Source organism: Alligator mississippiensis, chromosome 1 (assembly GCF_030867095.1).
Source record: "Alligator mississippiensis isolate rAllMis1 chromosome 1, rAllMis1, whole genome shotgun sequence".
Taxonomy (NCBI): domain Eukaryota; kingdom Metazoa; phylum Chordata; order Crocodylia; family Alligatoridae; genus Alligator; species Alligator mississippiensis.
In genome coordinates, this window is record NC_081824.1 from 159,833,979 (window position 1) to 159,860,210 (window position 26,232).

Here is a 26,232-nt window from a genome sequence, read left to right on the forward strand (position 1 = left end):
ATAGCATATGTACCTGAGGGATTATCTCCAGCTAGGCCTGTCAGATGCTCTGTCCTGCCCTTCTCCTCCCCATAAGACCTCCTAATGAGAGCTCTCACGAATCCCTAGCAGGAAGCTTCCCCCTCCCAGTGCTGTGTCTTGCACTCCAAACTGTAGCTTTTCCTTTGGTACACTTGTCCTATTTTATGTTATGAAAATAGTCTACCGGCCAATCGCCCTCTTTCTAACTAGAGCTTAGTTACTCTCTCCTCCTTCTCTTGACCTCCTTTCATTCCTCAGGTACTACTTCAGCATCCCTATTAGCTGTGGAGAATATAACTTCAAGGATGGGGATCTTTCCATAGCTGGGATTTTGCGGTTGTTCACTCGCTTGGTCAAGGATTTGCAGCAAGCCTCCAGGAACTAGTACACATGTACTGTTTTCTTAAAAGCAAATTAGTCTTTTTTATGATATCTTAGAGAAAGGTGGTTTGTTAACAAAAGACCTACAGCCACCACTTCTCTGGCTGTTTTCTTTCAAGTGGGTCAGACTGAGTTGCCATAGGAGAGACCTCCAATGAAAACCCATCTGCTACAGAATTGGTGAGGCTAATTAATCTGGAGCTGGAGAAACACCGTTTAATCCATTCCCTGCCAGTGTCCATTTACTAGTGTTTCTTTACTATCTAGTTTGAACGCACAGGCAGTGGGGCTTCCAGTGACTTTGGGGTGAAGTGTCTATGAGGCAGTCTAATGGACCCGGTGGGCAGATTTCCACCCTAATGAGCCTAATTTTTCCCTCACTCATCTCATTTGTTGTTTATTGTACTGAACACTTGAGCTTCCCCCCTACTACTTTTCCAACAGAAAAATACCTTGACCCAAGTCTGTCTTAACCACGCAGATCTCGTTAGAAAAATCCATTTAGCCATATACAAGCTGCACGCTTTACAAAGCAACCCTATCAGAAATCCATAGTTGAAAAGATCAGCCAGATGAATGGCGGGTGCACTGGCCCTCTATAACCCTTTTGGTTCTTTATGATTGTTTTAGCAGGTGAAGGAAGGTGATTGCAAAGAGATTAGGGAAATTATTCTTAACACTTACCAGATCTACGCAAACTATATTAGAAAATAATTTAGTTGGAACTGTGCAAGACAGTCTCCGCAGGACTTAGCTTTGAATTGCCCTGCCACCTAGTGGAATCCATGGCTACAAGTTAGACATCCAAGCTCTCTGGGTGTCTAATTTCTGGTCAGCACTGGACACCCAAGAATACGATTGACACATGTGAGCACATGAACAGAGAGCTAGATAAACTAGCCAGCAGAAAATGCTGAGAAACAGTCCTGCCCCATCATGGTTTGGCATCTAAACCTGGGCTGCAGGGATGTACCTCCTCCTCATGGGAGTCGATCCTGTTCTGTGAGTTGAACATCTAAATCTGATCGGGCCTTTTTTCACCGAATACAGAAAGGAGAAAATGGTGGTCATCCCCCCAGGAAACAGTGGCCTAGTGATTCATAGATTCATAGATGTTAGGATCGGAAGGGACCTCAATAGATCATCGAGTCCGACCCCCTGCATAAGCAGGAAAGAGTGCTGGGTCTAGATGACCCCAGCTAGATACTCATCTAACCTCCTCTTGAAGACCCCCAGGGTAGGGGAGAGCACCACCTCCCTTGGGAGCCCGTTCCAGACCTTGGCCACTCAAACTGTGAAGAAGTTCTTCCTAATGTCCAATCTAAATCTGCTCTCTGCTAGCTTGTGGCCATTGTTTCTTGTAACCCCCGGGGGCGCCTTGGTGAATAAATACTCACCAATTCCCTTCTGTGCCCCCGTGATGAACTTATAGGCAGCCACAAGGTCGCCTCTCAACCTTCTCTTGCGGAGGCTGAAAAGGTCCAGTTTCTCTAGTCTCTCCTCGTAGGGCTTGGTCTGCAGGCCCTTGACCATACGAGTTGCCCTTCTCTGGACCCTCTCCAGGTTATCCGCATCCTTCTTGAAGTGTGGCGCCCAGAATTGCACGCAGTACTCCAACTGCGGTCTGACCAGCGCCCTATAGAGGGGAAGTATCACCTCCTTGGATCTATTCGTCATGCATCTGCTGATGCACGATAAAGTGCCATTGGCTTTTCTGATGGCTTCGTCACACTGCTGGCTCATGTTCATCTTGGAGTCCACTAGGACTCCAAGATCCCTTTCCACCTCTGTGCCACCCAGCAGGTCATTCCCTAGGCTGCAGGTGTGCTGGACATTTTTCCTCCCTAGGTGCAGCACTTTGCATTTCTCCTTGTTGAACTGCATCCTGTTGTTTTCTGCCCACTTGTCCAACCTATCCAGGTCTGCCTGCAGCTGTTCCCTGCCCTCCGGCGTGTCCACTTCTCCCCGCAGCTTTGTGTCATCTGCAAACTTGGACAGAGTACATTTGACTCCCTCGTCCAAGTCACTGATGAAGACATTAAAGAGTATCGGTCCAAGGACCGAGCCCTGCGGGACCCCACTGCCCACACCCTTCCAGGTCTAGACCGACCCATCCACCACGACTCTTTGGGTGCGACCCTCTAGCCAATTCGCCACCCACCGGACTGTGCAGTCATCCAAGTCACAGCCTCTTAACTTGTTCACCAGTATGGGGTGGGATACCGTATCGAAGGCCTTCCTGAAGTCTAAGTATACGACATCCACCCCTCCTCCTGTGTCCAGGCGTTTCGTAACCTGGTCATAGAAAGAGACTAGATTGGTCAGGCACGATCTGCCCGCCACAAACCCGTACTGGTTTCCCCTCAGCATAATTTGCCCTGCCGGGCTCTCACAAATGTGAGCCTTGATAATTTTTTCAAATACTTTACCAAGGATGGAGGTGAGACTGACCGGCCTATAGTTGCCCGGGTCCTCCTTCCTCCCCTTTTCGAAAATGGGGACCACGTTAGCCCTTTTCCAGTCCTCCGGGACTTGGCCCGTGCGCCACGAGCGTTCGAATATTCCCGCCAGTGGCTCTGCAATGATGTCGGCCAGTACCTTCAGCACCCTCGGATGGAGCTCATCCGGGCCTGCCGACTTAAAGGCATCCAGTTCTTCCAAGTGACTCTGCACCACCTCAGGATCTACGTATGGAAGTCTGGCGCCTTGCTGCTGCCTCTCTACAACCCCAGTGAGAGACTTGTCGTGCCCCTCACTTAGGAACACTGAGGCAAAGAACCCGTTGAGTTCAGCCTTGTCCCCCCTGTCTGTCACCAATTGTTTCTGCCCATTTAGCAGGGGTCCTATTCCTCCCTGGGCCTTCCTTTTACTCCCAATATATCTAAAAAACAATTTCTTGTTGTCTTTTACTTGGGTTGCCATCCTCAGCTCCATGGTAGCTTTGGCCCGCCTAACTGCCTCCCTACAAGCACGAGCAGAGGAGGTATATTCATCTTTAGTGATCTCACCCTGTTTCCACTTTTTATGTGATTACAGCACTCACCTGGAATGCCAAAGATACAGGCTCAAATTACTTCTTGAAAGGACTTGAATCCACACAGCCCCATGAGTCCCCAACAGCTAGGGTAGAAGGCATTTTGGGGTGGGACTTTAACCTTCGCATTGAAGCTATTCCACTTTGCATAAGTACTTACGAACTTGTTGGAATGGAAACTGGTACCTAGGTCTTCTTTTTCTGGCCACCACCTTTTTCTAGAGGCATTTTCCTGCATAATTAGCATCTAATTATGTATGTAGATGAAGTGGAACAGACTAAGAGAGTCTCCTCCAGCCCAAAATACCTTGTAGCCAGGTTTAGGTATCTGTGGGAAGTAAGAAAGGCGGGCTCCAATCCTACATCTTTAGGCACCCAGGTTTCCTACATCTAACTACTCTAGTCTATAGTTTAGAAAAGGAGCATCATGTCCCAAGCTGTATTTTGTGCAAGGCCCAGTTCTTTAGGTCCTGCTGGTAGAGGAAGGCTTAGTGTTTGAGTCCACTGGGCTAAGGCATGCACTAAATGCTCATCAGCATCAGGACTCGGGCAGGTGTAGGCAGTTCTGCCCAATAACAGAAATTCAGCACCAAGGGGCCTTTACTAGTAGAAACGTGGGCACCTAGTGATTATAGGTGCGTGCAGGATTAATTATCCAGGGAGCTGAGGATCTCAGTGGTGCCTAATTGTTGGACACTAAGCACTGAAGTCCTTTTGTGGACTCAGCCCATCATTCTTTGGGTTGGTTCCTGGAACTGCTCTAAGAGGAATCCAACTCCTGCCTTTACTTTTGCCTCCCACTGCCTACCCTGATCATTGAGTGCTCTCACTGCACATACTTACCAAAAGGAAACACCAGTTATCAGCTTGCTTAAATAGACCACCTCTTCTTAAAGACCAGCATTTCTCTTGCTTCATTTGATGTGCTTCAGATTTAAACAATGAATTCTAGGAGCAGCTCTTGAGTTCTAGTTAACTTTTCAGCTTGAATAAAAATCGGGTTTTTTTGCCTTTTCATGTCAAAATAGCTGTAGGAACAACCATACTAGAAAGGGTTGAAATAAATCAAGAAAAAGGTCATTTATTTTTCTAAACAAGTTTTAAGTGTGTAATGCTTTACTAATTCAGACTGCTAAAGAGAGAGGCAGTTCACCGTGTTAGTCTAAAGTCAGACAGAAGGCAGGGTAGAGTTGTATCTTATACACAAACTAAAGCTTATACATCTCTGAAGTAGTGAGGTGAACTGCCTCTCTCTGTCCAGCTTATACATCTCTGATTTAGTTTGTAAGGTCTACCCTGCCTTCTGCCTAATTCTACACAGCTGTCCCAGCTCAAAAACCTTTAGAGAAACATTGAATGGCTACTTCAGAAGTGTGAACAGACACACGGTGGCTATGTAAGCATTTCAGAGTTGCAAATTACTCTTCGCACAAAAGGTTTCTTAACAGCACACACAGTTTCCTGTTTTGCTACAGCTGCCCACCCCATGTACAGTCTGAACAATTCGCAGTAAACACGCTCTGGCACAAACCTGCCTCTTCTTTCCTGGAAAGGATAAGGGGCAGGACCTTAGACGTGCCCCAAAACAAGAGCTCTGTTATTTACTGCTAAACATGAACCATGTCTAGAGCTCAGGGAGATCTTGTTTTTCAGGAATCAAATGACTCTGTTCTTGTACCTGGACAATTTTTGATCTTAGAAAGAGCCAAGGACAGCAGGTCTACAGGAATTGTCGTGTTTTGAAACAGCATTTGTTTACACAGTGTACCATATTCTTAACCATTGTGGGACTTCTTTTCTGAGCACTTACCCACAGGAAGGAGTGACACAAACAAATTAGAAATGCAAGTAACCCCACAGAACACAAGCTATTTATAATCCCATCTCTTTCTTTTATCTTACAGCAACCCAGTTTGCCAGTCTGAATGCTGACTTGTTTGATGCTGACCCCAAAGCAACATGTCTAATACAAGTAACCTCTTGCTGGTTAACGTCAGTTGGTTTACACCAACTATGGGATGTGTTGCACTTAAATCAAGAAACCTTTTTAAATGTGAGCATCTTACCAAAATTTCAAATAAGACTTCAGCACAAGAGTTTTCCATTGTGCTTCCTGTGAAGTGTTTAGACTCACCATCAAGTTAAAACAGCTGTTGCACAGCACAGGCTTAACTCTAAGCTTGTACAAATTTTTAGAAAATATTTCAAATGTATTTTTGTAATTTATTCCAGCATTTATGTTCTATTACATTTGTAAATGCCAATAAACTTTAATTTGATTTTTCTCTTGCTGTGTCATTTTGGATTTCAGGGAAAGAGGTCTGGGTTTTTTTTTGACATACAGTAGTTTACATATTGATACTGATCACATGTGTGCATAATACATCTTCTCATCATTATTGGCTTTCAAGGTAAGTAGCTAACTGGGAACTTTTTCTCTTTAAAGAGCCTTGTACAAGAATTCCTCACTTTACATAATTGTTTACTGGAGCAGAGATTGGACCCCCGGGTTTCTCACTGCCCAGGTAAGGCTCCTAACTACTACACGATAGTCGTTCTTAACCCACACTCTAGCCCAATTTATGATTTAATTATTTAATGCAATGGCACAGTATTGGAAGCACAACAAGAAACTGTTCTGATCAAATGGAAGAACAACAATGGTAAGAGACCAATGTGACTACACAAGGAGCTTCTAGGATGCCTCGAAGGCAAAAGGGAATAATACAGACACTGGAAAGATGGACAGGTCACTAAGGAAGCTTATCAGGAAATAGCAAGAACTTGCAGGGAGAAAATCAGGAGAGCAAAGGTAAAAAATGAGCTGCAACTGGAAAGAGAAGTTAAAATTACATACAAGAAGAAGAGGTTCTGTAAGTATGTTGGCCAGAAAAGAAAGATGAAGAAAGCCAAGGATCAACTGCAAAATAGCCAAGGTAAAATGTAACAGAAAATGCAAAGAAGCCAGAACTGCTCAACAGCTACTTTGCTTCAGTCTTCACACAAAAAAAGCTGCAACCAGAAAGCTAATCAGGATTATTTGGATAAGAAAGAGTACAGTCTGAGGGATGAGATAACAAAAGAGACAGTCAGAGAGCTTTTGATGGGTCTGAATGAATTCAAGTCAGCGGGGCCTAATGAACTGGCAAAGGAGGTCTGAGTCCTTGGCAATAATACTTCCAAAGTCATAGGAGTCAGGCAACATACCAGAGGTCTGGAAAAGAACCAAACTAGTGCCCCTCCTTTAAAAGGCAAAAAGGAGGACCCAGGAAGCCATAGGCTGTTTAGCACCATCTTGAAATCCAGGAAGTTACTGGATATAATTCAAGTATATCAGCAACAAGAGGAAAATCAGAGAATATGAGTCCCTTACTGAATGGGGGAGGCAACCTAATGACCGATTAGGTTTTCAGTGGAAAAGGCTGAAGTATTCAATACCTCTTTCACCTCAGTCTTCACAGGCAAGGTCAGCTCCCAGACTGCTGCACCTGGCAGCACAGTTTGGGGAGTAGGTGAGCAGCCAACAGTGGTGAAAGAACAGGTTAGGGACTATTTAGAAAAGTTGGATGTGTACAAGTCCTTGGGGCTGGACACAATGCACTGAGGGTACTGAGTGGGTTGGCTGTTGTGATTGCAGAGCCACTACCAGGGGTATGAAAGAAATGCAGTAAATCTGGACTTCAGCAAGACTTCTGACAAAGTCCCAAATGGAGAAAGGTGGGTTAGACAAAACTACTGTCAGGTAGATTGACAACCTACTTGAAAGCCAGTAAGCAAAGGGTAATTATAAATTGATCCATTTGAGAATGGCAGGATGTTTCAAGTGGAGTCCCACAGGGGTCTGCCCTGGGCCCAGTGCTGTTCAGCATGTTTATTAATGATCTGGGTGCTGGAATAGAAAGCTTCTTGAGCAAGTTTGCAGATGACATGAAACTGGGAAGGACAGTGAACCCTGTTGGAGGATGTGAGCGCAATTCTGAAGGAGCTTGACAGATTGAAAAGCTGGGCTGGAGCTAACAAGATGAAGTTCAGTAGTGACAAATGCAAGATACTACACCTCTAGGAATAGTAATGAGAAATACAAATACAAAATGGGTAACATCTGCTGAATGGCAACTCTACAGCAAAAGATCTAGTCTTTGTGGACCACAAACTCAGCATGAGTCTGCAGTGCAATGCAGCTGCACAAAAGGTAAATTTCAGGCTGCATTAATACAAGCATTAAGTTGCAGCAAAATAAGTTTAGATTTGACATGAGGAGAAACTTCTTCACTTTTAGAAGAGTGAGGCAGTAGAATAAACTGCCAAGGAAGTTTTGGCCTCCATCATAGGAGGTGTTCAGGAGGAGGGTGGACAAATGTTGATCGGGAAAGGTCTAGGAGTATCTATGCCTGTGCTCTACTATGGGTATTTCCCATGCTCCTGGGCTTTACTGGTTGCTATCTAGGGCTGGGAAGGAATATTTTCCTCTCCTGTTGCTGCACACTGGGAGGTGGAGAAGCGTTTTCTTGCCTTGCTCAGAAGCACTGGGTGTTGGCTGCAGGGAAGACCAGAGATTTTGACTCTAAGTCCCAGCAGAAGCATTAGCACAAAGCCAGGGCTTCCTGGTTAGAGGGTCTCGCCCTTCCACTCAAGGCCACATTGTTTTTGGGGTCCAGAAGTTTTACCCAATGGTCAGACTGGTACAAATGGGGGGGAAGGGGGGCTGCCTTCCTCTGTAGCAGGGGTCATGGTTCTCATCCTGGGAGTGGGGAATAAAGAGTATGTGAAAATCACCTAAATACAATATTTGTGGTATTATGTATGCACTTATCACACTCTAAAAATGATAACTTCTTTAAACTACTCTCTATGGCTGAACTGTATGCAGGGAAGTAGAAATAATTATGGGCTAAATTCACAAAGATCACTCAGGCATCTAACTCCAGTATTGTTCAGTTATGCGTAACCCTGTAGGTATTGCATCTTCCTCTCTCTGTCACAATTACCTATTTACTCAAATACAAGACAAGGTTTTTTCCCAATCAGCATGAGGGGGAGGAAGCTTCCTCTTGGTTTAGAGTACCAGCCTGGAGCAGGCAGCAGCTCTGCTGCAGCTGTGGCCCCAGACTCAGAGCTGGAGCCAGAGCTGAGCTGCAGCCTGCCCTGCGATGCAATGGCTCGCTTTGTGGGGAGAGGGCCACATGGCCAGGGAAGCACAAAAGGAAACTGCAGGGGGAGAGGGAAGCCTGCACCCCTACCCTTTTGCGTCATGCCTGTGCCTGCCCCCTCACCCCCTTATCTTCTGCTCTGGCTTCAGTCCCTCTAGCCCTGACCCAGCCCAAGCAGGAGCTGCCACAGCTTCTACCTGGCCAGGCCAGGCTGGACCACAACTACTGCTGACTTCCCTGTCCAGACCCAAGCTGCAGCAGAATGTAATAAGGGGGAGGGATGTAGGCAGGGAGGAGAGCAGGGGGTGGAGGAGGTAGGGAGTAGAGACAGGCACAGGCAGCAGGAAGAGCAGGCACAGGGGCAAGAGAGCAAGAGATCTGGCCCTTCACCCCCCACTGCTGCTTTTCCCACCCCAGCAATTGGGGGGGAGGAATTTAACATGACCCCCCCCCCATATAATTAGATTCTATACTTGGAAAATTATAAATGTTACAATTTTCCATGTATAAAATGTAATTATTGGGAGGGGGGACATCTTAAATTCAAAGTAGTCTTGGATTCAGGTAAATGAGGTAATATTTATTTAAACAAAGCAGAACCCCCCCTATAGGACAAATCAAAAGACTAATACCTAGAATACCTAACAGCTAGGACACTCCCATCAAGCGGGAGACATGAATACAAGTTCCCATTCAGACTCAGACAGACTGAAGAGTTGAAAACTGCTCTTTATGCCATCCCAGGACAATGGCCCAGTCGCTGGACTACTGGGTATAACTGGGTGGGGGGGTTCACCTCATACTGGTTTTTTTGAGAGAGGATGGGGATGGTTTAGACTTCCAGTTTCCAGAAGGGCTCATGTACAGGTACTGGAGATAGGTATCAGCCTCAGCTGAGGTGAGTTGAGGCCCTAGCCATCTCCTTGGTCCTTCCTCCTAGCTAACTTAGGTGACTCCCTGTTTCAGCTTGCTAGCTCCTGTGAATCTTGCTCTTAGGCACCTAACTACTTCTCCACAAGCACTGCACAAGCTACCTGGCCACTGAAGCTGAGGCAGTGAATTTCACTTGGTGACAAGGCACCTGAATATTAGGTGTCCTAAATATCCAGCTCCCTGTGGATACAGATCTGAGTTAGCAAAGTAATCCAAAGTGACTAAAAAAAAGCCATGGTCCTCAAAGCCTTTACAATTTTTAGTATACCATACAAATACTTAAATGCCAGTGGTCCAACACCTGCCATCCAGAACCTTACTATTTTTCTATAGCATAAATTGATTTCAGCAACAGAAATTGAACACTGAGAATCTGAAATATGTTACACCAAATTATATTTTTCATTTGGGCTTTACGGCAAATTAGTCTTGAGCTGAAACTGCACATAGCATCGCCAATCAGAATATTACATGCATGGCGATAAAGTAAATCATGATGTACATCTTTTATAAAAAGAATTAAGTGAGATCCTTTCAGATTCCAGACCTGAATAAACTAACCTGCATAAATAATTTTTAAAAGTGCACATTAGATGACATGACCAATAATCTGTTTTAAACTGTAACTTGGACACTTGAGAGTTCAGCTCTGAATTGCAGTGAAAACCTACTTGTTTCAGTTTTTCACCACATTGCAAGGAAATTATTTGAGATTTTATCCCATATATTTAATATTAATGTGCAGGTATAAAAATAAGTCCTCTGTAGCAAACTTCACCATGCATATGTACAAAACTTCACAAAAAAGTAGGATTAATAAACACAGAAGTAGCAGATTGACATAGTGCTTTATTTAAGCTGTCTGTACGAAGGAAAATAATGTGCATCCCTATCATATACGTGTAAAAATACTAAGGATGTACAGTGTACAAAAACAGTTTCTTGTTATTTCACATCCTTGTGGGTCATATACTTAAGGAAATAAACAGTTTAAGTATGACCAACAGTAATATGGTTTCTTGGGTTCATAGTCGTGTCTGCTTAATATCCTTAACCATATGACTAGATCTTGCATGGATCTAATGAAAGAACTAGCAAGGTCAAGAAATGTCACAAACTCTAAAGCTACAGGGAGGTAATTCAATTACCAATTTAGAGATTTTTATTTAAATAAATACTTTACATTTCATGCTTGCCTGTAATGCACTACCAGGAGCAAGATAAGGAAATTCTACTGTAGACAGTACAAACAGTAGCAGCAAAGTGTGTACATTGAGGTGTAATATATAGACCCTGCAGTTAGTAAGGCAAGACCTTACTTTTTGTACTCTAGGAGAAGCACATGGCCCCTGCAAGAACAGTCAGCTTTAAGAAGCCACAAATAAAGATGGAAAAAATGTAAAACAATACTGGAGTAAATGTTCTTTAAGCATCAGGAATGTACTGGAAGATGGGTTAGTGTGGAAAGCAAAGCTGTGTGCAAAACTGCCAAAATCCAAACAGAAATGACCTATTTCCTCAAAGATGGCTGCAGTACGAGAGGGCATACTGTACATTATGGAAGTCAGTACAAGCTGGAGTTTAAAGTCTGAAATATACTACGATTGTAGGCTCAAGGTACCAGCCACCAACAGCTGTCCAAATCCAAACTAGAACTGTGGACAGGAAGAGAAAAAGCTTCAGCATTTTTTTTCAGCACAGCTTGAAGATTTATCTTTTGTCCATTCTAACACTGGTAGCAGAAATCAGGAATTCCCAAACTCCACAAAGCGTTAAATTAATGTTAACTTTGTCTGTAATAAACTTGATTGAGGATTTATGGAGACACATTATACAATCCAGAGCGAAGTCTTAAACGGCTTTTACTAACTAACTAAGCAATAATGATCTAGCCACAGGGCCTCTCTTACAGATGAGAAACCACAAGCTGGAGGCACAATCCCAGCTGGTCATTAACTTTAGGAAATGCCCTATGCCAAAGAATTTATTGCTATTACAAGCTGAAAACAAAGGAACAAAACATACAGGCATATACCGCAGCTTTTTACTCAACCATGTAGTTCTATGTTGGTACGTATGAAGCCTTGCTAGAGTATGAATTAATGCCCTGACTATTAATTAATCGTTTCAATATTTTACTATTTCAGTGTAGAAATGTCTATGCAAAAGGTGCAGATTAGACCTCCAATGTATTTACTGTGCTCCTGTCACTCTCCAAAGAATAATTTCTCTAAAGGCAAGTATTAGTGTGTTACAAGGTGACGGAATGACATCCTATAGTTAGAATATACATAAAGATACATCTCTGATTATCCATTGATTATTAAAGATAAAACTTTGCTTAGGTAGAAATGTGAAAAATCATCTGAATTAGTCTGTGTCTTTAGCTGCCTTGCTAAAATGCCCATCTACCCCTTGAAAACATCAGCACAGCCACTGCCAGCAGTGGGTTTTATGCTTGGATATATAAATTATCAATGTCAAGAGGCTAAGGCATCTGTGTATCTGTATGTGAACATTTCTCCTGTCAAAAATCATTTACTCATTCATACAATGCAATCAGTAATACTCAGTGATATCACAGTCTGTATGGGAGGAAAATAAGGAAATGAGGATACTTTAGTGATGATTCCACAGAGTAAAGATTTTCTGATGTCATTAGCAAGGGCATATTCTCACCACTGCTGCACTTGTTAGCAGCTCTGGAATATCCCAGCTCCTAGCACCAAAGATTATCATTAGTGAAGGTCACAACTAAGGTTTTTTCATACGTCCTGTTAATTACAGATCTTGGAAATAGAAAGACAACATTTTCCTATCAGTGGAGTGTTTATCATGATGGTTAAATTCAGTCAATTAGGTACCGCTGTCATACTTAACATGTCGGGTTTCATTATCTACTTGATTCAGGGCAAATGTTCCTTGAGGATAGCAGTCCCCATTAATTTACTGGTTTCAGATTTATTATAAAGTGCTTTTCTTGTAATCACTGTGGTCTCAATTGTTCATATGCATTTTTTTCATAGGAAACAGAAAATTTATACTATACTGTCAGACTTTTATAACACATCAATATTCAGTGGAGCAGACCCAGCAATTTTTAACCCCTTGGTACACGAAGTTGGAACTTCCTTCTCTCCAGCACCAAAGAACTAACCAACAGTATTTTAACTCCCCAAACCCAATTTTAAGCAATATGTACAATTTCAGAGCCTTGTTAAAATGTCCACCTGGGGGAAAAAGTGCATTGTTCTCTTCAGCTTGTACGGTCCTTCCATATATTACAAATTAAGTTGCTGTAAGCCTGTTCTATCTAAGATGTAGCAGCATTTGCAAACATGACACACTCCTTATCACTAAAAATAAATACTACTGCAGTATAACCAAAAAAAAAGATAATTCAGAGTTAAACACCTGGAGAAAAAGCTAATTCACAAACTCAAAATAGAAACAAAGAAGGCAAACACCTGTTTACCTTCGTGCACAAATTTTGGTGAAAAGCAATACTATTATGCCTGTCTACATTCTTCAGCCATCAGAGGTGATGTATTTCACAAAAGAAAAAGAAAAGCATGAGAAAAATGTTATCTGGTGCAAATTATAAGACCCTTAAAACAACTTCAACCGCTGCTTTTATGCCTTCATTTCTTGCATGTAAAATGTTCAATTCTCCATGATTGCACATGAACCTGGAAGTCTAAGTGGCAGGCTGGGTGAGCCCAGCCCTTCTACTTCTTCTGTAGTATCCAACAGTAATTAAAAAATAATATATATATATATTTATATATATCAACAGTTATAAGTCCTCTTTTGAATGTTTCCCAAACAAATTCCAGCCAGATGTTAATGACATAGACCTGCTTCAAGTAATGATATGCCTAACAAAAACCTTACATATGTACATCACCACCATCAACACTTCCTTGTTCTGACCAGCACAAACAGATGTAAAACAATATGCACTAGTCTTTTGTTTAAAACTAATTCCAATTCTGATTTGTCTCCTAGAAGGAGAGGAAATATACCTGGAACCAACATGTTCTTCATTTAGCCTCCACTATGAGGAACAGTAGATGACTATTTGTGCACAAAATGTACAGTGTAGGATTTAAGTCATCCAACTTCAAAAGATTTTAAATGACTTCTTGACATTTCTATTATACTGAGACAATGGGCAGCAGCACAGTGGGAGACCTTAGACTGATACCAAGTTTCATGCAAAAAAAAAATAAATAAAATAAAATAAAATAAATAAAGCCCTGTTGGGGAGGGTGGGGAGTAAACTCGTTCAATTTGGAATAACCTCTGAAAGTGCCCCTGCTATCTTAAAAAATATCTAGTACTGGTGGTGATGTTCAGGAATCATTTTCAGTGATAAACCTAAGATGATGGTGAAGCAGCAGAACAAAAGAGTTATTCTCGTCCACTTGCAGAATAGGAAAACTGAGGGAAATGCGGCCGTCTCTCATTGTCCATGCAGTCCATACCATCTTCATCATCTGTGGGAATGGAAAAACTTAATATTTTAATTAATTCTCAACAAAACTAGATTTTTTAATTGATCTGTTATGGTTATTTCAGTTTTTCAGCCAATTATGGTCTCATTAAATGTATAAATAGCACTAGCCACAGAGACATGAACCCAGGGCATCCAATCCCCTCCCAGGGGACTACTGTAACCATCCTGATAGAGACAATCATCCTCCTGCTTGCTCTTCTTCTGGCTAACTCTTGCACTTGTGCCTGCCCAGTCATTCAGCTTCAATAGAATAGATAGAGTGTCCCCTCATCCAGCTTATTCTATAGCCTAGTGGTTAGAGCACTCTCTGAAGATGTAGGGCATGTGGGTTTATCTCTTCCCCAAGCTGAGACGGATCTAGAATCATCACCTCCCACTTTCTACTCAAGTGATCTAACCAACAAACTACTATGCAAGAAGTGGGCACCTCCACTGATGTGAGACTAGATGTTCTGAATTCCTCTTTGGAAACTACTGACATGGTCAATTTGAAACTAAGATCAGGCAGTGTAAATTACAAGCAAGTGCAAATGCCTGATGGATACCTTCAGCTTGGTTCCCACTGTCTGTATTTCTGGACCTGTCCCCTGGAATTGCCCTCTGCTTGCTGTTCTCTGTATCACAAACCTAGATGCCCAACCCTGAATCACTCTAAGGCATCTCCAAAGTTTTTCCATTGACTATGTAGGGATCCTAGATGCCTAACTGGGCTGTTCTAGATTGAACTTTGGGGGAATACATTCAGCAGTTAGGCATAGCACTGCTGAAATCCAAGCATACACAGAGTTGCTTTGAACCCAGCTGCATACTAATCTGGAGCTGCTTCCTGAGCCCATGAAGACATAATAGTACAGCACTTTCTCAATTCTTCTAACACGTCTAATGAAGTTTAAGTCACTTTTCATGCATATAACCAAACCCCTGACACCTTCTATGATCTTCAGCCATCTACCTTGACCTGGAACCTGAAGATGTATTAATTACATTTGAAAAAAGACAAGGAGGAAATATATTCAAGTATTTTAAGCTAGATCATTTTACTATGCAAGACCATCTAAAGGCTACATTCTCAAAATTCTCCCCCTTAAACTTGAAACCTTCTCAAGTTCTAGGCCATTTCAAGTTAAACTTTTTGATGAATTGGGTATCTACACTGCAGTCAAAAGTGTGATTTCAGCTCATGTAGACAAAATGAGCTATTTTTAACCAAGTTGGTTCAGGAGCTGGTAGCAGCACAGCAGCAGCAGCCTGGGGTTTAATATAACCTAATCACCTGATTTCCTCAGGTTCCCAGATGGGTTTTCACAGTCCATACCGAGTTCCATGTATCCTTAGCCACACCATTTTCCATACTTCTGCTAACTACCGGAAAACTTCCTCGGATAAGTACAAGCAGAAATCATATCTCTGACACCTTCAGCCTAATTAATGATCAGCCCAGAGTTACACTGAATGCTAAAGCACTTCTTAGAGCCCAAATTTTCTTTACTTTTAAATTTAAAGACTGATACAAGAATAGCCAGTTTTGTTTCATGTGAACAAACATTGTTAGAAGTTCCTAACTTTAACACAGAGCTTGTTCTTTTCCCCTGAATTTTACTTTAAAGGCAAATATGTGGAAAATTTCTCCTAAAGAGAGATGGAGGAAAGAAGGGCCATTTAGAAGTTTGAAGAACCAAAGAACAGCTATGCTGGTTTTCTACAAATTTCAAATAAACTTCTAGATGGACAAAGCACAGAAAATTTCAGGAAAAAAAATAATTTGGGATATATAAACCACCAAAATGTGGTAAATAATCAACGGAATTCAATCTCCTCTATTGTGTAATACACATACCGGCTCCTTTTCCATCCGCAATTTTTTTTTTAAGTATATTTATAAAGTACACTTTTTTAAAAGTACATTTTTAAAAACTAGTGTTTGCACTATTTTTTACTGTTTGCCAACCGCAAGAGAAAGTTGAGAGGCGACCTGGTGGCTGCCTTTAAGTTCATCACGGGGGCACAGAAGGGAATTGGTGAGTATTTATTCACCAAGGCGCCCCCGGGGGTTACAAGAAACAATGGCCACAAGCTAGCAGAGAGCAGATTTAGACTGGACATTAGGAAGAACTTCTTCACAGTTCGAGTGGCCAAGGTCTGGAACGGGCTCCCGAGGGAGGTGGTGCTCTCCCCTATCCTGGGGGTCTTCAAGAGGAGGTTAGATGAGTATCTAGCTGGGGTCATCTAGACCCAACACTCTTTCCTGCTTATGCAGGGGGTCGGACTCGATGATCTATTGAGGTCCCTTCCGACCCTAACATCTATGAATCTGAATCTATGAATCTATGAAACTGCTAATTTTTTGTTAGACAAAAACTAGTATAACCACATTATGGTTTGTGTATGTGTAGATAAAGACGGTTAAAATGCACTATGTATTAAGGGTGAAATTCCCTTCAATCCAGACATTAAAAGCCCAAATCACGATTTAAATGTAAATCAAGAACTGCATTCAGGACACTGGTGCAACTTGGGGCCTGATAAGAGGTCTGCACTAGAGTGAATTTCATGTCAAATAATGATATTGGAAAAAGAGTTGTCCATTTTCTTCCCTGGCAACTGGTTCTCATTTGGTTCTCATTTTCTGGCCCTGATTCAGCAAAGTATTTTAGGATGCATTTAAACGTTAAAAAATTAAGGAGGTCCACTGAGCATGCATGTACTTAAAAGCAGGCGTGCTTAAATACTTTGCTGAATTGGGACCTTTAGCAGCAGTTAGCAAACCAGAAGTTTGGCAACTTGTACGTAATCACTTCAAGAATGAATAAAAATTATAAGGAACTGGAAGCCAATTAAGAAATCTAAGGCCCTCTTTACATGTTACAGGTATCATGCAATTAACTGGTTAATTGCACAATTACCTTGAGACCAGATACACATTCAAAATAGCTATCACATGATAAAAAGCTCAAACCAGCTATTAAGTCAGACCCTGAAAATGTGTGGTAACTTTATAGCTGGTTGCTATTGAGCTTTGATTTGCACACATAGCAGGGTCTCCCCTACAGCTGGGAGCCCCTTCAGCCGACAGGGCTACCAACCACAGAGGTGCAATCCCCGAGACCTGGGGATCATGGCTACTATGATCCCCATGGCTTAGGAGTACATGAAACCCCCAGGGCCACACTGGGCTCTTGGTGCTGGCCTCACATGGAACCAGGACCCAAAGTCCAACAGCTTATGGGGCTCTGAGTCCCTGCTGCACATGAAGCACAGTTCAGACCCAGAGCCCCATCAGCTATGGATCTCTGGGTCTTGGCTACGTGTGACCCCTGTGGCTGTGAGCCTCCCGCTACACCAACAATAAGGCATGGTTCGCTCTAATGCATATTCTCACAATTGCACCTCCGGCCATGCGCATGTGCTATGGCAGGAGGTGCGATTGGCGATTGTTTGGATCATACATTAGATCCTCTCATGCCTTTACCTGTATATGTAGAGGGAGCCTAAGTAGCTAAATACATAATCTTATTACTATGCCTAGTGTATGTAGCCTGGTACCATAGAAAAGTACTCTTAGTTCCATATTAAGGTACTACTAAAATTGGTGAGACCACTTTCTTCATTATGACAGTGTAACTTATGTTATACAACTTTTTATAATAATTTTAAATATACAAACAATTTATTTTCTCAACCATATATGACAAATTTAGGCTTACATTTTTCAGGCGGCGTTATTGTAATAGTCTGAGCTGTAAATTCTTCATCAAAATATCTCGTGTCTGTCTCAGATGTCACTTGAGGTTTAAAAGGAGGTACAAGCTAAAGGAGGCAGACAAAGAAGAGTAGAGTTAATACACCAAAACTCAACCAGATTACCAACAGGAATATAAACAAATCATTCTGGAGCCCTGTAGTTAGACCAGACAACTCATAACAGAATGAACCTACAGCAAAAGGTAGCTGAGTCTTGACTCCTGTCAAAACAAGCGAGTTGCCAAATTTATGACTCAAACTAGTGTTAGTTTAGAATTTAGGTATCAGCAAGACCACAGTAAATACCTTATTGTCACTCCCAGGTGGTGTCGTCTTCTTTTCTAAAGATAGACTGCAATATATAAAGATAATTAACTACAAATTCTGGCTGGGGATATAATACTCATTGGAAGATCACCATTAGAGCACTTGCCGTGCAAACGCTTCCACACATGCTTAACTTTATACAATGCGTAGCTGCAAATAAAGACTGTGGGATTTTTCAGAGTGATAAAAGTTAAATATGTGCTGTTCTATATTGAAGAAAAAGAATGATACACAGATGGAAGCAATTTTAAATGTGAATAAGGCTGTTTATGTTTGAAACAGTCTCATGAATACTGGATTTTGTCCCCCTTTTTCCAGCATTTTACAGTATTTCTAAGAGCAATAAGAATTTTTATGGACAAAACTGTTCTAGTTCATTAGCTTGCTAATGACTTTACACTATACCCAAGCACAGAATTAGCTTGATCAACATGCCATAAATCAATCAAGAACTTCTGGACAAGATAGCTCAGGAAACAAATAATGATAAAAAACTAATGCAGACCACTCAAATGAGTAGCCTCAGAGTAGTATCACTGCATGGAAAAAAGGGTGCAAAATTTCTCAGTAATTACTAAAACAAAATTAGAAGAAATAAAATAATAAAATGCACTCCCATACACCTAGATGGTTAATAATCATGAAAATAAGGAATCTGTGTGAGAATAATATCACAACATTATCTGCATTTAATCAAAAGGTACTTCATAAGAGTGAGCAGTGCCCCCACATGTGTTGGATCTATCAGTTTTTAGAAAGCTGCCCAGTTCTGAGTAAATACGATTTATAACCTTATTGAACTCCATCTCCATTTCCACCCTGCCCTTAGCTGCTAGCGTGCACTCTCTTGATTGCAGAATGCTGATTTCATACCCAATTTCATTTGTGAATGGACTCGAAGGAGATTTCATTAATCAGCTGAACAGTTCTTGAGAATAATATGAATGAAGATCTTGCATACCTCATTAAATGCCCCGAGTCTCCTACAATCACATGCTAGAAATGATCAGAACTTGGGCCAAGGAGGCAAGGATAGAAGTTACAACTATTGTTTGGTAGACGCACAAAGTACTCTACATCCCCTTCTGCAGTGCAACCATCTGCAACTGAAGAGATGGTCAGGGCACTAGAGTGCCGTCAAAATGGTGGATCCCACTCTAAGATAACCCTGGGTGGATGTGGTATCAGACTTCAGGGCTGTAGGTTAGAGTGCCGTAACAAACATCTGGACCACATCCCATCCCAACTCACAGTAGGCCGCATTCCACAGGCAACCCATGGGGCTTTACAGCACCCCACTCATCCCTCCTAGGCAACGCTCTAGCCTAGGTCAGGTCTGCCTGACCACGGGGCCGGCCCTGACCCCAGGCTGTCACTGACAAAAGTCAGTGAAGCCTCTGTCCCCAGGCCCACCTCTGTCCTCCCTCCAGGTAGCACAGATATAGCCACACAAAGAAAACTGCTTATTACTGAATTTCTCTTATTGCACATCGTCATGGGTGCACGTGAGCAAGTGCGGAATGTGGGTCTGCTGCTACTTTGCCTATGCTTGCAGTTAACCTGTCTTAAGAACTGATTCATCTGCACTGATTTCTAGCAACGGGAAAGTTCCCTAACAGAAATAAAAAATGTACTTGAACCTGTCCAAAATCTACATGAGCACACCTACGCATACTAATATATAGCATCACTACCTTCCGACTTCTCTGGGGAAACTGAACACACGTGTAAAAGGTAGATTACAATTTATTTTGATATTTAAACAGAAATAAGTACATCTCAATATATAGTTTATAACCTGAGCAAGGTAGAAAGGTGGGATGACTTGTGGTGGCAGATATGGAGAGGTATGAGATTTTAAAAGGAAGAAGATGATTATGAAGGAAGTCTGAGGCAAGTGTATCACGCAGTCCTCCAGCCACATGCATGTTGCTGAAATGTAGTAACGCTTAAATCTGAAATGGGAGTAATTTTTCCTTGATTTCAAGTGGACCTGGACTGGGCCTTTGAACTGTACTGTTTACTCTATATAGGGTACATCTCTAGCCTGCCCTTGTTTTGTTTCTGTGCAATGAATTAGAGACATTGCCTGAGCTGGGTAATAATCATTAAGAACAGTTAAAAGTATGCAAAAATTCTACAATTTGGGGGAAGGGGGAGAGGGAAGATAACACATTCAAAGAAGAATAAAGCCAACAAAGGCTTATCAGGTGAAGCTGCTGAGCTCTATACACCTATAAAGAAATTAAGAATAAGAGCCAGTTATGTGTGCAACTGTAAATTAGGAAGCAGAACCTTGCCTGAAATATTGTTCAAAACAAGTTTGTGTTTGCCTGAGACTTAGGTTAGTTCTCAACTCTGAACCAAAAACTCTCTGGATTTGCCTAGTTCATTCAAAAATCACTTTACATATAGAAGGGATAAAGCCTTCAATGTGAAATTTTGATTTAGGTGCGCAGGGGAGTGTTTGCATTAAAGTCTTGAATCTAAACCTGGCATGTGGATTTGGTTCCAGCACTAGAATAGTTCTGTTTATGTCTATTTTTGAAGGGTTACAGATCCAGATGATAGAAAGTAATGAGAGGAGATGATTTCTCCTTATCTCTGCCTCAGACCTCCTCTATAATCTTCTTCCTTTTAAAATCTCATACCTCTCCGTATCTGCCACCACAAGTCATCCCACCTTTCTACCTTGCTCAGGTTTATAAACTTTATATCAAGATGTATTTATTTCTTTTTAAATGACAAAATAAATTGTAATAATGTAAAACAGCCATTTCAAAGTGTGGTGCCTTGTGCCTCCTCCCTGGTGACATCTGTATTTAGAAGACCTCCTCAAAACAAGGACTTTAAAAAGTGCCAGATAAGGAATGGAGAAAAAAAAAGTAAAAGTGAACTAGCCTTTAAACAAGCACTGCACCTCGTCAACCTCATTCCCTGAAGCAGACTTCTTATGGCCCAAAGCACACCGAACAGATCCAGACCATTCTGGGACAAGAAATATAAAATCTGCCAACACATCTCCACCAGTCCCACAATAACTACACCCCACAACAGAACCATCAACATTCCTGGATCTTACACCTGCACATACAAAAATGTAATATCTCATCCAGTGCACTAAATGCCACAGTGGAAAATATATAGGAGAAACCAAACAACAACTGTGCACCAGAATGAAGGCACACTGAAAATATAGCAAAGACAAAAACACCCAGCTACCTGTGGGTGCACATTTCTCACAAGGTAACTACACTCTCTCCAATCTCTCAGTTCTAATCCTGAAAGGGAACTTACAAAACACCTTTCATAGATGAGCCTACAAACTTCACTTCATAAATCTACTCGATACAAAAAATGATAGATTAAATACAGGCAGTCCTCAACTTGCAACGTTTCGAGTTACAACTTTTCACACTTACAATGTTTATAAATTGACACCCTGTTTCAACTTTTTGACATCAGTTTCCACTTTACAACGCTTGATCCAATGTGACACCATGCCAGCAAACAAGTTCTCCAGGGAGATGGGCGATGCAGCAAACATCTGTCCAAACTTCCTTGGACACTTTCTTTAAGAAAGCAGACAAGACTCCAGAATAACCTGCAGCCAAGTCTCCTGAGAAGACTCCAGCCAAGAACCCTTCAAAAAGTCCAGCAAAGTCACCTCAAAGAAGTCTTTCCAAATCAATATGATTGCTATTTACAATATAAATACATTAATGTAGCTATATTACTAATCTATAATTGACTGAGTACAAAATTCTGGGGTATTTTTAGTGAAAATAGGGTATTGGGCCTTGGTCCAGGAAACAATCCCTCATTTATAACATTGTTTCTTATGAGAAAATTGGTTCCGACTTGCAACGCTTAGACTTAAGAGACAGTTTTCAGGAACCAAGTGTGTCATAAGTCCGAGGACTGCCTGTACAGACGTTGGATTTATGGCACGTTATAACCTGCCAGTCATCTGATAACCCCAGTTAACCTGTCTGCATGTCACCAGCTACATTCTATCACCTGGTCAACATTCCCCCTCTACCCTACCTGTCTCTCACTTATTCTATGCCATCCCCTCTGATCCTCACTGCCATGCATTTGCATTTTCACAGACCTTCATTTTGCATATTGGCTTCCATTCCACCCAGGAAAGCACACAAAACACCACTGCTCCCCCTATGCCTGAAGAAGGGCATTTGCGCCCAAAAGCTTGCAAAGAACATTTTTTTCCAACTATTTAGCTGGTCTAATAAAAGATAATCACATTTACCCAAAGAACCTTGTCTGCCTATGTCCTTAGACCAACAGCTACAACCAACTACCCTAAAAGTGAAACAATGAAATTAATTAAATTTGGCAAGTACTATTTGGGGTTGAAATTCATAACATCCCACTAACAGATTCAACTAGACTAAAGTCCTCCATGTTATAAGGGTGTAAAGAAACAGTGGGTGAAGTTAGGCCCTAAATATCTGCCATCTCCCCCTGCCACACACACATCTTTTTTGTGGAGGGAAGGCTCCTGCCATGTCCTTCATTCTCATTCAGTGCAGACTGACTCCCCATCACTGATCAGATAACTAGTAGACGATCAACTAGGTAGTTTGGTGTGTCGGGGGAAGTGGTTGAGGGGAACACTGAAATTCCAAGTTGGGGCGAGCAGAGAGACATCCTGTAATCCTAAGGCATCACGTAGGCCGCAAATCCTTGAATTTCACAGCCCAGGTGTGGTGTGTGGCATTGCCAGAATCACAGGGTGTCAAGTGAAAGCCCCTGGACAATTCAAGGTCCTGGAGCTGACCTTAGCAGCCAAGCCCAAGTAAAGTAGGAGCAGGGGCCCCAAGACCGTGAAGTGAGAGCAAGTGCCGCACACTGGGAACTGCTCCCTCGTGTGTCTGCCACTGCTTCTATCCATCCATCCATCCAAACTTCCACCCACCCCCTCGCAGCCAGATCCTTACCCATCCACAGACACTGAGACCACAATGGGCACTGCCATAGACCATGGACAAACCCAGTCCCTGAAATGCCATTTGCATCCAACAGCCAAATGTGAGGATTCAGGGAAATAAAGGATCTTACCACCATCTGTGGCAAAGAGGACATCCAGCTCCAGATAGGGCACTGAATCAGAGATGTCTTCAAGCGCATCACCCAGGAGATGCAGGTGAGGGGTCACAACAGTGACTGGAAGCAGTGCCTCACCAAGACCATGGTAATTAGGAGACATTACCACTGCATGTTGGACACTAAGAAGCACTCTGTGAATCAGGAGCAAAGCATGCCATTCTCCAAGGAACTGTCCCATTTCCTCACCAAGACCAAGGTAGATGCCCTCCTCTCCACCACCCTCACAGGACTAAGGGTCATGCTGAGAGACATGTGAGAGCTCTCCCTATCTCCTGCACTCTAGCCATGCAGGCAGGCTCTCCCCTTGCCCCCAAGAGCTAGCGTGCCATCTGCTTCCTCCTGACCTACACAACAGCACAAAGTAAAACTCAAAAGCTAGAGCACTTCTGCTGTGGGCTTCTTGAACACATGTACTTAGCCTTTGTCATTGGGTCTGAATAACTGTTTTTGCCATAGCTGTTCTATAATCTACAAGACAACTTTACCAAGTCAACTAAACTAACTCAACTCACTAGCACGAAAAGAATCTCTTCAGAAACCTGGAGAAACTGTTCCTTGCTTGCTCAAGATGCAGGAATAGTATAGAAATTACACATCAGTAAAGTGAAAGCTTCTCTGTTTAGTATATTTAAACTAGAAACATTTTGCAATATATAAACATTCTAGTTACATAGAAAAGGATTAATATGCTATGTCCATTTCTAATTTTGTCATTCACAAAGCTGACCTTTAATAGATTTCATAGACATTAGGGCTGGAAGGGACCTCGGAAGATCATCGAGTCCAGCCCCCTACCCAAAGGGCAGGAAGTCAGCTGGGGTCACAGGATCCCAGCAAGATAAGCATTCTGTTTGCTCTTGAAGGTGTTCAATGTAGGCGCTTGAACCACCTCCGGTGGCAGGCTGTTCCAGGCTGTTAAGCATCTAGTTCATATATGGCTTGACTGTACATTTGCAATCTGCCCTGAGGAAGGGGCGACAAGAAACACCACTTCCCAGAAACATTTTGTTGAGGAATAAGCAACTGTACTGGCTGATGTACTGTGGAAGACCAGGCCGGGGGGAGGGCATATAGTAGTGCCAACAAATACCTCTTAAAAACCAATCTGTTTAAAATAGGCTCCTTCATCATTTATCTACACAGCTTCGGGTTCAGGCAGTAAAGGCACCTATACACATACATCAAGGCTGCTCTGATGCACTGTAATTACTGCAGTCCAGCATCACATGTATCAGCGTCCCCATGCTGAAAAATGGTGGCAGCATTTGATTAGCTTTAGTTAAAGCATCCTCGCCACCAGTTTTCAACAAGGGGACATTGATACATGTAACACTCTGGGCACTTTATTTAGAGCAGCTCTCAGAGCCACTCTAATTAACACCCCATCCAGCATGTGTATAAATGCTCTAAGGTTTTGGAGTTTTCATTGTTACCCCAGAAGGTAACAGTGACACCTATCACAGAACAAGAGCAGCAGCCACCTGCCCTAGTTTTAATATCAACTTTGCCCTATATTTCTGAGGGAGAAAGAGAAATCTATGGGCCAAAAATTAAAAATGGATGCATGCTTACTATGGAGTATCCATCTGTACTATCTTAATGATTTGGGAATGGTAAAACATTTTTAAAATATTTTATTCCTAACAAGCACCTCTGCTCAAATTAAAATGTAAATTGTTGCATAATAACATAATTCAATAAGAGCCTTTTGATGATATTTGCTCATTTTCAACTGAAACAAATATTTCAAATTAGCAGTTCAATTTTCTAACATACGAATATTCTCCTTCACATATCAGAGACCAAATCCAGATCCCTTGAACTTGAAAGAGTTTTAATGTTGGTTTTCACAAAGATCAGTATTTAGCTATTTGTCTCTCCTCGGCTTTTGAACATGATCACCAAACAACTTACTGTTCATTTACTCCATGACAGAAAACAAAATTACAAATCAATGCTTCAGCAAAAATACTGATATACTATAGTCTATGATGTGCTTGATATGCAGCTTTATGATTTATAACAGACTTTTATAAAATGCAAAATGTAAACTTCTTTTAGTGGTATTTTTTGCAGTAATTAGAGCCTTTGTTAAATTACCACATAGCCAATGCACTTTTTTAAAAGTTCCTCAGTACCTCCCTTCAAGCAGCTCTTGTTTAAAGGGTGAAGAAAACTTAGTATCTTGATCCTCGATAAGAAAAAACTGCACAATCCACAAACAGAATCGTTCTGAAAAGGAAGCAAATGTCTAGCACATTTACACTGTATAACCAGAATGACACAGTAACTATTTTCTATATCTAGCCATACATTGGGAAATATTTTTTGAGTAGCATATCCAGACAAATGTCTAATGGACAAAGCTTCTACTTTATTTTCTGAACAGTTTTTTACCCTGCTGTGGAAATGAAAGGAATGATCTTGAGCATGCTCGAGTCCATGAATGGCACATGAAAATAGACCTCACACACAAGTGAACTCCTGTTTCAAATCTAACCCCTAAAGATTCTATCCAGATCTTTTCATATTTGTGTCTACCCAGAATATGTTTTTATTGAATTTGTGCTCGTTGGCAGAAGATAATACAGTCTATGGTACTGAGGAACACACAAATACAAGAGTATCACATATCTGGTTCCTGCATCTTTTTAGTCACTGGATCAAATTCTGCTAGCAGTTATACCTATGTAACCCTTTCATTCCTCGACACAAAATTATAATTGGAGAGTTCCATCTGTTTCTCTCTTTATCACGTTTTATCCTTCTGGGTTGCATGCCTCATCTATATAGCTATATTTTATTTGACCAGAATTTTCACACGCTATTGAAACAATTAAAATTGTCTTTTAGCAACACATATTTTAAAAGGTGTTATATATGCAATTATAATTTTACTAAACAAATATGATTTTCATTTACATTTTCTTGAATGGAAAATACTATATAAAAATAACAAAGGATTTGCAATTATCCATATTCATCTTATTACGAGC

At 41.7% G+C, this 26,232-nt stretch overlaps 2 protein-coding genes across 6 annotated transcripts in view; one reads left to right on the forward strand and one right to left on the reverse strand.

The window, feature by feature from the left end:
* The window catches only part of SDCCAG8 (SHH signaling and ciliogenesis regulator SDCCAG8), a 151,025-nt gene extending 145,304 nt beyond the window's left edge, over positions 1-5,721 (forward strand). For all 4 annotated transcript variants that reach the window (XM_059715964.1, XM_014600083.3, XM_059715960.1 and 1 more), the window contains one exon: positions 5,341-5,721. The gene's annotated coding sequence lies outside the window, so the exon portion shown is untranslated. The remainder of the gene's footprint in view (positions 1-5,340) is intronic.
* Positions 5,722-10,348: 4,627 nt separating this feature from the next.
* AKT3 (AKT serine/threonine kinase 3) overlaps positions 10,349-26,232 on the reverse strand; it is a 275,223-nt gene continuing 259,339 nt past the window's right edge. For both annotated transcript variants that reach the window (XM_059715991.1, XM_059715995.1), the window contains 2 exons: positions 17,743-17,845; positions 10,349-14,018 (listed from right to left, as the gene is read on the reverse strand). In XM_059715991.1, coding sequence (XP_059571974.1) covers positions 13,933-14,018; positions 17,743-17,845 — 189 coding nt within the window. In that variant the 3' untranslated portion in view covers positions 10,349-13,932. The remainder of the gene's footprint in view (positions 14,019-17,742; positions 17,846-26,232) is intronic.